The sequence below is a fragment of the Mytilus californianus genome, unplaced genomic scaffold (genome assembly GCF_021869535.1).
Source record: "Mytilus californianus isolate M0D057914Y unplaced genomic scaffold, xbMytCali1.0.p SCAF_6, whole genome shotgun sequence".
NCBI lineage: Eukaryota > Metazoa > Mollusca > Bivalvia > Mytilida > Mytilidae > Mytilus > Mytilus californianus.
The window spans coordinates 52,961,363-52,977,321 of NW_026262712.1; the positions used below are offsets into that span (position 1 = coordinate 52,961,363).

The 15,959-nt window shown below is 33.3% G+C and overlaps 1 protein-coding gene across 3 annotated transcripts in view; it reads left to right on the plus strand.

Annotated features, from left to right (window-relative positions):
- The window catches only part of LOC127706219 (zinc finger protein 883-like), a 78,674-nt gene extending 68,350 nt beyond the window's left edge, over positions 1-10,324 (plus strand). For all 3 annotated transcript variants that reach the window (XM_052210701.1, XM_052210699.1, XM_052210700.1), the window contains one exon: positions 6,849-10,324. In XM_052210701.1, the coding sequence (XP_052066661.1) occupies positions 6,849-8,281 (1,433 nt within the window). In that variant the 3' untranslated portion in view covers positions 8,282-10,324. The remainder of the gene's footprint in view (positions 1-6,848) is intronic.
- The last annotated feature ends 5,635 nt before the right edge of the window (positions 10,325-15,959 follow it).

Consider the following 15,959-nt stretch of genomic DNA (forward strand, 5'->3'; position numbering starts at 1 on the left):
TAACGGAAAAATTGGTAATGATAATGATGACGTGAATATACCGCAAATAAAATTCAATATAAGGCCATCAGGGAGCCATCTTAGATTGTTCATCAGAATTTCTCTCTGTCTGTATATAAAGAACAGCCGAAAAGGAAATGGTATACTGTCTCAATGTTATGGATCTCTATCAAAATTGTTCCACAAGGTTCCATACCACCAAAAAAAAAGTTTGGGATTAATTTTGAGGGTTATTGTCTTAACTGTTTAGGAATAAGGGGTAAACAACAATCATTTTTCTGGTTCAGAACAATAACTTGTGGTTAAGTATATGGATCTCGTTGAAATTGTACCACACGGTTCCATACCAAAAAAGGAAGGATTGATTTTGGGGGTTATGGCCCTAACTGTGTAGGAATTAGGGACCAAAAAGGGGCCAAAACAATACTTTTCTAATACTTTGTCATCTTCGCCAGCCAAGGGTTACGATCCACTTCCCTCCTCTCCACCCTTGGCAGATTAAGCCAACATTTGTGATAACAATGTTGCGCCATCTATCGGTAGATTAAAGTCACGCCCATTCCTAATACATTATTCTTGACCAATGGTAGCACTTGAACTCTTCAATTTGGAGGTAAAACCACGGTAGCGTCTAGATTCTACACACTTTGTAAAGCAGGAAACGAAAATATACGTTGACATTAATGCATTTGTGCAAGAAACATACACAGGAACTTCTATTAGTTGATTAAAAACATTCAAATTGTCACTAAATATAGTCGTATGTTTAGGGATGTAAACACTTGTGGCAATTGTTTACATACACTTTCTACATTTACACGTGATCATGTTATAGGCGCTTTTTGATTGGATGCAGTGAGTTTCGACTGCAAGCAATGAAAATCATTACCTTGTGTCTCCGAAATTCTATCTCAATCCGCCAAGGGTGGAGAGGAGAGAAGTGGATCGTAACCCTTGGCTAGCGAAGATGATACTTTGTATAAATTGCTTATTTCTTGACCAGTTTCAGTGGGGTCCAAATCAAAGTCTTGATTCGTGGGGTTCTTACATATGTTAAATCTAACCGTGTGTATTAATATTTTGGATTTTGGGCCCCGTTTTCAAATTGGTCCACATTGAGGTCCAAAGGGTTCAAAATAAAACTTTTTTTTTATTTCATCAAAAATTGAATTCTTGGTGTACTTGGATATTCTGAATCAAACCGTATATTTAGATTTTGGATATTGGACCATAATAGGTAAATGTCCAATTTCAAATGTTTAAGACATTTGACCACATTCATTCTGTGTCAGAAACCAATAAAGTGTCAAATATTTAATCACAATCTAAATTCATAGCCTTATCAAGCTTGAGTTTTGTGGCCATACTTGCCCATACTGCTCAGGGTTCGACCTCTGCGGTGGTATCAAGCTGCACCCCGCCTGCGCGGAACATATTATTAATACTTCAAAAGAGGCGGGGGTCGGGGCAATAGAAATTTGTTTACAAAATTTAAGAAATTCTGTATTTCAAAGATGCCAATAGTATAGCTTATATGATGAATACACTAAATCAGTATCTGATTATTTAGCAGGAGTATCTTACACTTGATTCAGATGTCATATCTGTATCTCTTATGTCATCATTTTTGGGTTCAATCTTAATTTCAATATTTGTTTCATGCAAGTCATGACCATCTTCTGTTTGTTTATTGGACGATATCAGATATTAATGGTTTAGTCTTTTAGTTTTTGCAGGTTTTCTCGAAGCTTTCATGATTATACTCCTTTCCATATAGCATTAAAAAACTTATAATATTCTTTAACCTACAGTAAACAAAATATTAAGTTTGGCTCGAATGACATCAATTTATTTTTGACTCGCTCCGCTCGACTCAATTTTTAAGATAAAAATGCTAAGTTTCAACAAGTTCTTCCAGGAGAGTATTTTTCATCTGAAGCTATTTTTGAATTTTGTTTCCTTCTTCAAGGTGGGGATTTGAAAAAATAAAGAGAAATCCCAATTTTTCCCCCAGATCCCCCCCTCCCCCAATGAAAGAAAATGACCAGTCCCTCGGTAGTTGATTTACAATTTCAGTAATGTTTAATTATTTATTTGTAAATCTGTTCTGGCCTACCATTTTGCAAAGAAGGTCTCTTTATAAATAAGTTATCAAGAAAATAGACAATAAAACAATAAAATTCATATGAGAGCCCAAATTGTTCAAATGGGACCTTTCCTTTAGAGCAAATTCAGACTGTTTTCATTACACCCTTTTTTTGTAAATCTATTGTAGTTTTTGTAAGATAAACGCAAAAAAAAGCCGCCCTTGCAAACTGAAACTCCCCGAACTGAACCGTTATCGAGAAATAAAAATTATTTCAAGGGTTCACAATTTTGGTATGCTTGGATGGACAAACATTTAAAAAAACACTATTTTTTCCTTGTATAAAATGTGTTAAAATTCATAACAAGATACTCGAGTCTTTTTCCAAAATCAATACGAAAAAGCTAGGGCTAACTATTTGGGCATTGCTGTAGATTGTGTATTGCTCAACATTTGAACTGTTTACAGTTTCTACCCAAAAACTCTTATGGAAAGCCAATTACTCCTACAAGGATTCATCGCCGGAATAAATTTGGTTGAAATAGGAAGTACATGTGGGAATATATCTTGACATTCTGGGGATTTTTTTTAATGAAAAAGTGGTTTGTTAATACTCTTTCCCGTTGCGTTTCAAAGGAAACTATGTGCCACTGTGACCAGTATCGGCAACCGATCAATAGTAAATGGTTATCGTTGGAAGGGGTCTCCTAATCATCAATCATGTAGAGTTTCCAAACGTATAGCTTTGCAGTTTCAGTGAAGAGGATTTTTTTTTAAATTTACCGGTCAAATTCAAAGATTGACTCTGGTAGTATTATTTCTTACCAATCGGAACTAAATGAGTTTCTTTTGTATAGGAATGTAAATACATTTTTCTTGCAAAAATTTATCAAAATTGGCTGAGTTGTTTCAGAGAAAAAGGTAAAAATCTAAAGGTGTACGGACGACGTATGCTTAATGACGAGAATAGCTCACATGGCCTTACAGGCCTGCATGACAAAAGCAGTTACTGTTGGAAAACCGGACTAAAAGCGCCGTTTCTTTGCTTTTTGTGCGTTTTTGCTGTGCATGTACTGATTTTGTGTCATGTATGGATACCCCATATCCTTTGTTTTTCTATTTTATTTGAAAAGAGATATTTTTAACATCCTTAAATCTCAAGCTTTAATAACTACGGAGCACTGATGGTCTTGAGATGTAAAGTCCAGGGAGGGAGATATAAAGTCCATGCAGCGATTGGGGTGTAATGTAAATTTATATCTACAGCGCTGGACATTATATTTACAGCGCAGGACTTTAAATATACAGCGCTAGACTTTACATCTCCAGCGCTTGACTTTAAATCTACAGCGCTAGATTTTACATCTGCAGCGCTTCATTTTAAAAAAAACACAAAACTCTTTATCGGTATGAGACCAACAGGGCTCAATAAACAATAAGTTAATGCAGTTTTTTATGTTCAGTTAGGCACCAATCTGATTAAAATACAGATCATTGGTGTCCAAGCTTTGCTTACAAGGATCTGAAAACGTTCCATTTTACTTTATCTTTTAACGAATATTTGGAATTGTCTGGTTTTGTCGGATTGATACACACCCTTCAAAAATCTGAAGGCTGAAATTTCTTTGGCTAATGTAATAATAACCAGAACAGAAAGTAAAATGGAGTGTAAGCAAAGCTTAGACACATAATCTGTATTTTATTTAGATTGGTTAGGCACCGACTTTTAATCTTTTGTTGGCGGGAGCATGTGTATTTTTTGGGCTCAGGACAAACATGTTTATCGACTTTAATAAAAAAAAAAAAATGTTTTCGACAACAAAATTAATTTTTAAATTTCATTGTTGTTTTATTTTTTCTCAAATTTTCAATGGAAACAAACTATTTTTTAGCTTCCCGTCTGAAATAAATAATGTCTTTTTCAAGAAATTCGGAATCAAGTAATTAAAAAAAAACATGCCTCTTCTCCCCAACAAAAAAAAAGAAAGATGAACGGTCGGTATCTTAGCCCTTTTAGCAGTTCGGTGCCTTGAGTCTGGAGATGTGTAAAGGCAGTTTCCTACGAAATTTAAGTCCCAAAGACCTCGGGATGTTTGTACGAAAATCCTTGTATGTTACGGGTAGCTGTCTAGTTGAAGCTGTTATAAAAATGTGAGCTAACGAAATAAAAAAAATTGCGCACAAATGTAATGATTTTTACGTGCAAATGTGATTGCAAATGTAATGCACCGAGTTAAAGTTTGTCCCATATCTCCTTTCATCCATATCGGTATAATTATGCATGCGTAGAAACGTTTATAGCTTATAATATTAAATAATATCAAAAATGACTATAATTTAATTGGCATAGAAATACAACTAAAGTTCTTTTATCATATTTTTGCATCAGCAGGGAAATTTTTCAATTAGCTCTTTTTTTAACGGGTCTAATTCTTCCTCCGAAATGTTTAAAACGTTGATTTTTGTTAAATTGCACTGTCTCATTTTTTCTATAATTTGCACTTTCGGAAGCTGACACGAGGCTGGAGCTGCTAGATCAGAAACAGTAAACTGGCATAAAAAAACAACAAAAAACTGCAGAATATTCTCTTGTAGATCAAATATTTGAACTCCAGGTACACTCGAGGACCCATAATATCAATCTAATTAAAATTCATATCTTTGTTAGCTCACGTGCTCGTACACATATGTGTATAACGAAATCAAAGAACTAATAATAATGTCTATATTTTAATTAGATTGTCATAATATCACTTTAACCGTATGTTCATTATTTTATAAACCCATCGATAAACCTAAACTTTGCAATTCTTATTTTAACCATTTTCCAACAATACTATCAGATGGGATTTTTTTCATCTTTAAAACGAGGTAGCAAAGTGCTAAGGTTTATCTCCTTAACATCTCATCAACTTTCCAAACGATAGTTACATATTTATACAGGTTTATAGTAATCCGGAGAAGCAGATCGGAATCAGTTATGACGTAGAGTGTAATCGTTCTAATCGTGATCATGTTTATTGACCATAACAACGATGAAAGTTCATCATATAAGTACGTTTTGACATCATATAATGAAGTAATCCGAACCACATCATATAATGTTACAAGCACATAATATAAAGACACAACCACATCATATAAAGATGTTTGTACATAATATAAGTATATTTGCACATCATATAAGGATATTTGCCATCATATAAGTATATTTACACATCATATAAGTATATTTGCACATCATATAAGGATCTTTGGACATCATATAAGTACATTTGCACATCATATAAGTACATTTGCACATCATATAGGTATATTTGCACATCACATAATGATCCTTGCACATCATATATTCGCACATCATATATATATGTTTGCACATCATATAAGTATATTTCCACACCATATAAGTATATTTCCACATCATATAATGATATTTGCACATCATATAATAACAACTGGACACCATATAAAGGTGTTTGCACATCATATAATGACAAGTGCACATCATATAAAGGTAAATGCACATCATATAATGAAAATGGGCATAATAAGACTGTTTGGTGTTCCATAAGTTAACATTACATTCACTCTGTGGTTAAAAGTTTTTAAAATTTTAATAACTTTCTAAAACTATCCTGGATTTCTATCAAACTTCGACAGAAGCTTGTTTATGATCATAAGATAGTATCTAGAAGGAAATTTGTAAACAAAATCCTGTTTATCCGTATTTTACTTATAAATTGACTTACTTTTTCTGCCGTTTAACATTATATTCACTCTCTTGTTAAAAGTTTTTAAAATTTTAATAACTTTCTTAAACTATCCTGGATTTGTACCAAACTTAGACAGAAGCTTGTTTATGATCAAAAGCTAGTATCTAGAAGGAAATTTGTAAACATCTATTTCCTGTTTTCCGTACATTACTTATATGTGGACTTAGTTTTTCTTCTAGTTAACATAACATACAGTCTGCAGTTAAAGTTTTTAAAACATTTATTACATTCATAAACCATCCTGGATTTTTACCAAACTTGGATAGAAGCTTCTTACAATCAAAAGATGGTATCTAGAGGAGAATTTTTAATAATTTTTTCACCATTTTTGTTGAGCCTGCGACTAATAGCAAAAGTAGGCAAGACACTGGGTTCCGCGGAACCCTTACAAATTTTTAGCATGAATTGTCCAAAAGGTTGTTGTATAACACAGCTTGGCAGTACATATAAAATTTACTAATGTTATTCCCCATCTAAAAAAACCTGAATACCCCCTGGTTTTAATAACTATATTCAACAATCATTGTCAAATAAAGGAAATATTTTTTTTAAGTTATTCTGAGCAATAACACCCTTAAATTTTACAGCAACGATTTAAAAAAAAAGAGGTCTTTAAGAATTAGTGTGCTTAGTTTCTCCTTCCTAAAAATTATAAGGTTGTTTGACGTGGTTAGTCAGAAAACTTTTAAAATTTTGTATACGATTTTGTTGTCGTTGCTGTAATCTTTGAATTTATGGTATTTTCTCTGGGCCTGATTCCCGTATTAAACACTTTAATAGAACTCTACCATTTGTAAATTGTCATAGCAAATTCATGTTTTTCATGTATTTTGATGAAATAAGTTTACTTAGCAGTAGCATCGACTTATATGTTGGTGAACAGTTTTTGAAGGAATGCTCATAAAAATGTTTGGAGTTGGTCAGAAAACCCCAAACACATATCTTTCTTTTGTGTCTAAAGAATGTTTTTGTTATTTTTATTTTAGATAAAGTTGCTGAAACATTAGTGATTAATACATTTGGAAATTTATTACCACAGATTGGAATCTCTCAAGCAAGTATAGACAAACCATGTAAATGTGATGCATGTGGTAAAGGGTTTGGTAAAAACGAATTCTTACAGAAACACAACATAATTCATACCAGTATTAGAAGTTTGAAATGTGGTGTATGCGGAAAAGGATTTTATGAAAACAGTGACCTAGAGAACCACATTGTACAACATATTGATGAAAAACCATTTAAGTGTAAAATATGTGGGAAAGTGTTTGCCTATTTTAGCCTTCTACAGAAACACATCAAAACGCATAACGATAAAAAGAGTTTTAAATGTGATCAATGTGGACGAGGGTTTGTCGAGAGTAGTGACCTAAAAAAACACATTAGAATACATACGGGTGAGAAACCATATAAATGTGGTATTTGCAGTAGAGATTTTAGCCGAAGTTGTATTTTGCAGAAACACATGAGAATACATTCTGGAGAAAAACCATATAAATGTGCTAATTGCAATAAAGATTTTAGTGATAGTGGTAGTTTGCATGTTCATATGAGAACACATACTGGTGAGAAACCTTACATATGTAAAATATGTAAAAAGGGGTTTAGCGCTGGGAGCAATTTAAAAACTCATGAGAGATCTCATACAGGATTAAAACCAGTTCATTGTGAGATATGTGGTAAAGGGTTTACTCGTAAAAAAGTCTTGGAAAATCACATGAAAAAGCATATAGATAGAAAAGTGTTTGCCTGTGATTTATGTAAGAAGGAATATCCTACCATCAGTAGTATAAAGAAACACATGAGAACACACACTGGTGTTAAACCATATGAATGTGAAGTGTGTAAAAAGGGAGTCCAGGACAAAAGTGCTTTAAGTCTACATATGAGAACTCATACTGGAGAGAAGCCTTATAAATGTGAAGAATGTGGCAGAGGTTTTAGCAGTAGTTGTAATCTACATGTTCATATGAGAACACACACTGGCGAAAAGCCTCATAAATGTGAAGAATGTGGTAGAGGTTTTAGCAGTAGTTGTAATCTACATTCTCATATGAGAACCCACACTGGCGAGAAGCCTCATAAATGTGAAGAATGTGGCAGAAGTTTTAGCAGTAGTTGTAATCTACATGCTCATATGAGAACTCATACTGGCGAGCATCCTCATAAATGTGAAGAATGTGGCAGAAGTTTTAGCACTAGTTGTAATCTACATGTTCATATGAGAATCCACACTGGTGAGAAACCTTATGAATGTGATATATGCAACAAATGGTTCCGTTACAATGGCGTCTTAAAGATTCACAGAAGAACACATACTGGTGGAAAACCTTTTAAATGCAGTTTTTGTGGTGAAGGTTATAGTAGGACAGACCTTTTACATGTACACATGAGAAGTCACACTGTCGATCAACCTTAACTTTCTTAACTTGCTTAAGAATGTGAAGAGGCTTTTGTGACAAAAGTAATTATAGAACACATGTGAGAACACATACAAGTGATCATGTTTAAAAAATGTGATACATGTGGAAAAGGCTTTTGTTATAATATCATGTTACAATTACACATGAGAACACATACACTGGTGAAAAACCATAAAAATGTAATGCATGTAAAGTCAGAATGGTAATTTACAGAAACATATGCACTCACATTACATTGACAATTTACCTTCAAAACAAATGTACATGGTTGGGGTTTGTGTAAAGCTTCTACAAAATGACATTTAACAAGAACAACTTGACATCTGTAAAGTGTATTGTGCAATAGCCATAAAACTTTGATTAAACACAATTTTAGGTCAATGTCAGAAAAATATCAACTTTTTGTATGAGGCATAGAAACTTGGGAAGTGTTAGTTTACATAGCTGTTCAACAGTTTCCAACTGAATAAAAAAAGTTGATGATGTTTTTCATTGACATTGATCCAATATTGTTTTATTGTCTGCAGCTTAAAATGGCTACAATTCTAGGAATGGAAATGTTTTTAACAAAAATAACACTTATTTTCTATCCCTAAACGAGTTCCAAATTGTGAGAAAAAAAATGACGTGACATGAAATTGACATTGCACAAAATATATCTTTGTTACTATATTTGTAAGATAAGTACAATGGGAAGTGTTCTAGCCATGCTAGCTGCAGTATAAATAAATGTATATGATACGCATATCTGTCGGAACTATTTAAGACCAAGGAGATGTGGTATGGTTGCATATGAGACAACTGTCAACTGACAACTTATAGATAAAAAAATTGAACAACCAATGGGTACTGCACTGGCCTTTAAACTGAACAAACGCTACACTTTACAGTAATGATATGTGAATGACATGTTTCTGAAATAACCTTGAGAACTGTAATCATGGTAATGTGATATATTTAAAAAAGGCTTGTTTCTGGAGAATAGTCAGTAATCAATTTTTTTTTCATTATTTTGGATAATCGGTCTGATATCAAGTGTATTTTCAGATGTTGTACAGTTTATAATTTATTTTATTGTTTGCAACAGGTGAATTGTATTGTAATATATGTCATGTAAATGAAACTGAACTAAATATTAATGTATAGGATGGTAGCTAGTCATTTCGTACCATACCCATTTCGTACCATTGCCATTTCGTACCCAAAATTACCATTTCGTACCATGCATTTGACATTTCGTACCATGACCGTAAACCATTTCGTACCATATGGATAAAAATATCTACCATTTCGTACTATATAGAAAAAATGCTTTGCCATTTGTACCATTTGGAAAAAAATGCTATATCATTTCGTACCATATGAAAATTGAACTTTACCATATCATGCTTAGTATATGAAAAATATTCAGTTTCAAATATTCGAAATTACAAAGGAATATTAGTATGAAATTGAATTTATGACGATTTAGAATACATGGGGTGAGACTCTTATAAAATATTTAATATGAAAAACGCAAACTATTATTTTCTGTGTATAAAAAAGCAAAAGAGGCAGGTATAAGAGTGTCGCTTATTAAAGATAAACTTTTTAATGATGGTGAACAGACTGTGGTTAAATCAAACAAACTAGTCAAAATTGCACGTCGTGATCAGTCAGTTGATAGAATGTCTGATAAATCGTCGGGTTCAGGGTATTCAGGGGCCGAAAAAAAAACCCGAAATGGTATACATTATAATCTTCCATATGGTACAAAATTGTATACATTTTAATTTTCCATATGGTCCGAAATTGTATACATTATAATCTTCCATCAAATATGGTACGAAATGGTATAAAATATAGTCTTCCATATGGTACGAAATGGTCATTGTACGAAATGGTTATGGTACGAAATGACTATGATTCTTTCGGATATCTGCTGGCAAAATTCAAAATGATTACATTCTTTTTTAATTGATAATTGACAAATAGTCATAGAATTTGTTTTGTGGGAATTCATCATATGAAACATGTACGGGAATAAACATTGAACAAATGAGTTTTTAGTTTATGAAAATAGATACAAATGTATTCGTAAAAGCTAGAATTTAAAAAAAGTTGTAAAATAATATTGAGACATGTTCGGATTGCTCTGTAACAAGTCTATGAGAATGTGATAGACATTCATGACATTATGGTATGGATTGGATCTTTCATTTTTATATTTTTAATTTTTTAAGAATGCTAGAAAGTTTTCACTTTGCTGGCTGTTTGTGATATATTGAAGGTTTGCATGTGGTCAGGGTTTTGATTTTTATGGATATTTGCTCTTTTGGGAGATAGTTGAACTTTTTTTTTTTGAAGTATATACTTGCATAAGTCCCATTATGGGTATAAAGTCATTCTAGACAACAACTCCTACAGTTTGAATGTTAGGAAGTTTTCAATATAGTGGAATTTAATGCGACTGTCATACAAGTGAAAGGTTTTGCTAGCTATATAAGAAAATACCTGTACCAAGTCAGGAATATGAAAATTGTTATCTTTTCGTTTGATGTGTTTGAGCTTTTGATTTTGCCATTTGATTAATGATTTCTGTTTTGAATTTTCCTCGCAGTTCAGTATTTTTGTTATTTTACTTTTCATTTTGCTGGCTGTTTGTACGTATATTGAAGGTGTCCATGTGGTCAGGGTTTTTATTTTTATTAGTATTTGCTGTTTTGGGAGATAGTTGAATTTTGTCATTTTTGGAGTATATACTTTCAAAAGTCCCATCATGGGTATATAGTTATTCTAGACAACTTCTCCTACAGTTTGAATGTTAGGAAGTGTACACTTTGTTGGCTGTTTGTACATATATTGAAGGTGTGCATGTGGTCAGGGTTTTGATTTTAATTAGTATTTGCTCTTTTGGGAAATAGTTGAATTTTGTATTTTTTGGAGTATATACTTGCATAAGTCCCGTTACTGGTATATAGTTATTCTAGACAACTCCTCCTACAGTTTGAAGGTTAGGAAGTGTTCACTTTGCTGGCTGTTTGTACATATATTGAAGGTGTGCATGTGGTTAGGGTTTTGATTTTAATTAGTATTTGCTCTTCTGGGAAATAACTGAACTTTGTCATTTTTGTTGAGCCTGCCACTTTTGTCGCAGAAAGCTCGACATAGGGATAGTGATCCGGCGGCGGCGGCGGCGTAAGCTAACTTCTTAAAAGCTTTATATTTTAGAAGGTGGAAGACCTGGATGCTTCATACTTTGTATATAGATGCCTCATGTTACGAAGTTTCAGTCAGTCTCATGTCCAATGTCCTTGACCTCATTTTCATGGTTCAGTGACTACTTGAAAAAAAAAGTTCAGATTTTTTGGAATGTTAAAATTCTCTCTTATTATAAGTAATAGGATAACTATATTTGGTATGTGCGTACCTTGCAAGGTCCTCATGCCCGTCAGACAGTTTTCACTTGACCTCGACCTCATTTCATGGATCAGTGAACAAGGTTAAGTTTTCGTGGTCAAGTCCATATCTGAGATACTATAAGCATTAGGTCTACTATATTTGATGTATGTAATGATAATAAGGTGTACATGTCCAACTGGCAGGTGTCATCTGACCTTGACCTCATTTTTATGGTTCAGTGGTTATAGTTTAGTTTTTGTGTTTTGGTCTGTTTTTCTAATACTGTATGCAATAGGTCAACTATATTTGGTGTATGGAAATATTTTACGATGTTCATGTCAGTCTGGCAGGTTTTATTTGACCTTGATCTCATTTTCAAGGTTCATTGCTAAATGTTAAGTTTTTGTGTTTTGGTCTGTTTTCCAAGTACTGTATGCAGTAGGTCAACTATATTTGGTGTATGGAAATATTTAATGATGTACATGTCAGTCTGGCAGGTTTTATTTGACCTTGACCTCATTTTCATGGTTCATTGCTTATGTTAAGTGTTTGTGTTTTGGTCTATTTTTCTTACACTTTAAGCAATAGGTCAACTATATTTGGTGTATTGAATGTTGTAAGGTGTATATGTCTGTCTGGGAGGTATCATCTGACCTTCACCTCATTTTCATGGTTGATTGGTTAATGTTCAGTTTTCCTGGTTAACTTTTTTTCTTGTATACCTTAAGCAATAGGTCAACTATATTTGGAATGATTTTAATGTGTACATGTGTGTCTGGCAGGGTTCAAATGACCTTGACTTCATTTTCATGGTTCATTGGTCAATATAGAATTTCCATTGTTTTGTCTGTTTCTTTTATACTATAAGCAATAGGTCATCTTTATTCTGTGTATGGAGAGATTGTATTAAAGGTGTACATGTATTTCCGGCTTGGTTTATCTAACCTTTGACCTCATTTTCTTGGATCATGAATGTTAATGTGATACTTGTAGTAAAACTTTATATGAAGGACTATCAACATAAAATCAATGGTCAGTATAGTAGGCGAGACATTTCAGCGTGTGCATTCTTGTTGGAGTATATACTTGCACAAGTCCCGTTATGGGTATATAGTTATTCTAGACAACTCCTCCTACAGTTTGAATGTTAGGATGTTATCTATTTGCTGGCTGTTTGTACATATATTGAAGGTTTGCATGTCGTCAGGGTTTTTATTTTTATTAGTATTTGCTCTTTTGGGAAATAATTGAACTTTGTCATTTTTGGAGTATATACTTGCATAAGTCCCGTTATGGATATATAGTTATTCTGGACAACTCCTCCTACAGTTTTAATGTTAGGATGTTTTCACTTAGCGGGCTGTTTGTACATATATTGGAGGTTTGCATGTGGTCAGGGTTTTGATTTAATATTAATATTTGCTCTTTTGGGAAATAGTTGAATTTGTCATTTTTGAAGTATATACTTGCATTGGGTGTATATTATATATAGTCATTCTAGACAACTCCTCCTAGAGTTTGAATGTTAGGAAGTTTTTCACTATAATGGAATTTGATGCGACTGTTATAAAAGTGAAAGGTTTTGCTAGCTATACAACTAGGTTTAATCCACTATTTTCTTACATAAGAAAATGCCTCTACCAAGTGAGGAATATGACAGTTGTAATCCATTCGTTTGATGTGTTTGAGCTTTTGATTTTGCCATTTGATTAGTGATTTCTGTTTTGAATTTTCCTCGCAGTTCAGTATTTTTGTAATTTTACTTTTCATTTTGCTGGCTGTTTGTACATATATTGAAGGTGTGCATGTGGTCAGGGTTTTTATTTTTATTAGTATTTGCTGTTTTGGGAGATATTTGAATTTTGTCATTTTTGGAGTATATACTTGCATAAGTCCCGTTATGGGTATATAGTTATCCTAGACAACTTCTCCTACAGTTTGAATGTTAGGAAGTTTTCACTTTGCTGGCTGATTGTACATATATTGAAGGTGTGCATGTGGTCAGGGTTTTGATTTTTATTAATACTTGTTCTTTTTGGAGATTGTTGAACTTTGTCAATTTTGGAGTAAAAACTTGCATAAGAGATGCATAGCGTTTCTGGATAAACCTCATACAGTGAACCAACGACCTTTGCACTCCTATGCTCAACTTTATGTATTTTGAAATAATACTTTGCATCTGCGGGGCATCATTTGTGTCTCCTAGACACAATAATATCTCAAAAGAAAGACCTCCATTAACTTTATTATAATACAGTTACTTCAGAGTGGCATGTGGGGGCATTACTTTGTCTAGTTTGCATTATTTTCTCTATTCTTTACATTTTCTACCTTTATTTCACACTTTTTGCCTGTTATTCTCTATTCTATAAACCCCCTTTACACCTTCAGACAAGACATTGTCTACAAATAAGTCAACGTGATCAAAATTGTTAGTCAACACCTGACTGAAGCTATTGCCTTTTAATCACGGGTTTTACCAATCTTTGAAATTTTGCTGATTATCTTGAAAACTATAAGTGTAGATAGATAAAACTTTTAATAGGAAAAAAATATCAACAAGACGAGATCTATAAATAAGTCCGAAATCGCTGGTCAACTCCTTATCGAAACATGAAATGCGGAGAGGAATTGGAAAAATCATGGAACATGGTTACATCACAAAACACCAACATCATGTTGATGGGAGACTTTAACTGTCCAGATATAAACTGGGAATCAAATACAGTAAACTTAAACGCAAATGATAAAGAAATTCATACATAATAGTATTTACATTGTTTCATAGAACAAATTTATTCGTTCAGTGTATGTTCACTTGTGTCAATATGTCGTTTGATTGAGTTAAGCCATTTGAATTGATATTTGATAGTGTGTCTTTCTATGATGTGATGTTACACTATTGTTTCAGGTAAGGATGAAGGTTGGTACCTATTAAAACGTTTAAACCCGCTGCCTTTGTTTTCACCTGTCCTAAGTCAGGAATCTGATGTTCAGTGGTTGTCGTTTGTTGATGTGGTTCATAAGTGTATCTCGTTTTTGTCGAGCCTGCGACTTTTGTCGCAGAAAGCTCGACATAGGGATAGTGATCCGGCGGCGGCGGCGGCGTTAGCTAACTTCTTAAAAGCTTTATATTTTAGAAGGTGGAAGATCTGGATGCTTCATACTTTGTATATAGATGCCTCATGTTACGAAGTTTCCTTCAGTCACATGTCCAATGTCCTTGACCTCATTTTCATGGTTCAGTGACTACTTGAAAAAAAAGTTCAGATTTTTTGGAATGTTAAATTCTCTCTTATTATAAGTAATAGAATAGCTATATTTGGTATGTGCGTACCTTGCAAGGTCCTCATGCCCGTCAGACAGTTTTCACTTGACCTCGACCTCATTTCATGGATCAGTGAACAAGGTTAAGTTTTCGTGGTCAAGTCCATATCTGAGATACTATAAGCATTAGGTCTACTATATTTGATGTATGTAATGATAGTAAGGTGTACATGTCCAATTGGTAGGTGTCATCTGACCTTGACCTCATTTTTATGGTTCAGTGGTTTTAGTTTAGTTTTTGTGTTTTGGTCTGTTTTTCTAATACTGTATGCAATAGGTCAACTATATGTGGTGTATGGAAATATTTTACGATGTTCATGTCAGTCTGGCAGGTTTTATTTGACCTTGATCTCATTTTCAAGGTTCATTGCTAAATGTTAAGTTTTTGTGTTTTGGTCTGTTTTCCAAGTACTGTATGCAGTAGGTCAACTATATTTGGTGTATGGAAATATTTAATGATGTATATGTCAGTCTGGCAGGTTTTATTTGACCTTGACCTCATTTTCATGGTTCATTGCTTATGTTAAGTGTTTGTGTTTTGGTCTGTTTTTCTTACACTTTAAGCAATAGGTCAACTATATTTGGTGTATGGAATGTTGTAAGGTGTATATGTCTGTCTGGGAAGTATCATCTGACCTTCACCTCATTTTCATGGTTGATTGGTTAATGTTCAGTTTTCCTGGTTAACTTTTTTTCTTGTATACCTTAAGCAATAGGTCAACTATATTTGGAATGATTTTAATGTGTACATGTGTGTCTGGCAGGGTTCAAATGACCTTGACTTCATTTTCATGGTTCATTGGTCAATATAGAATTTCCATGGTTTGGTCTGTTTCTTTTATACTATAAGCAATAGGTCATCTATATTCTGTGTATGGAGAGATTGTATTAAAGGTGTACATGTATTTCCGGCTTGGTTTATCTAACCTTGACCTCATTTTCTTGGATCATAAATGTTAATGTGAT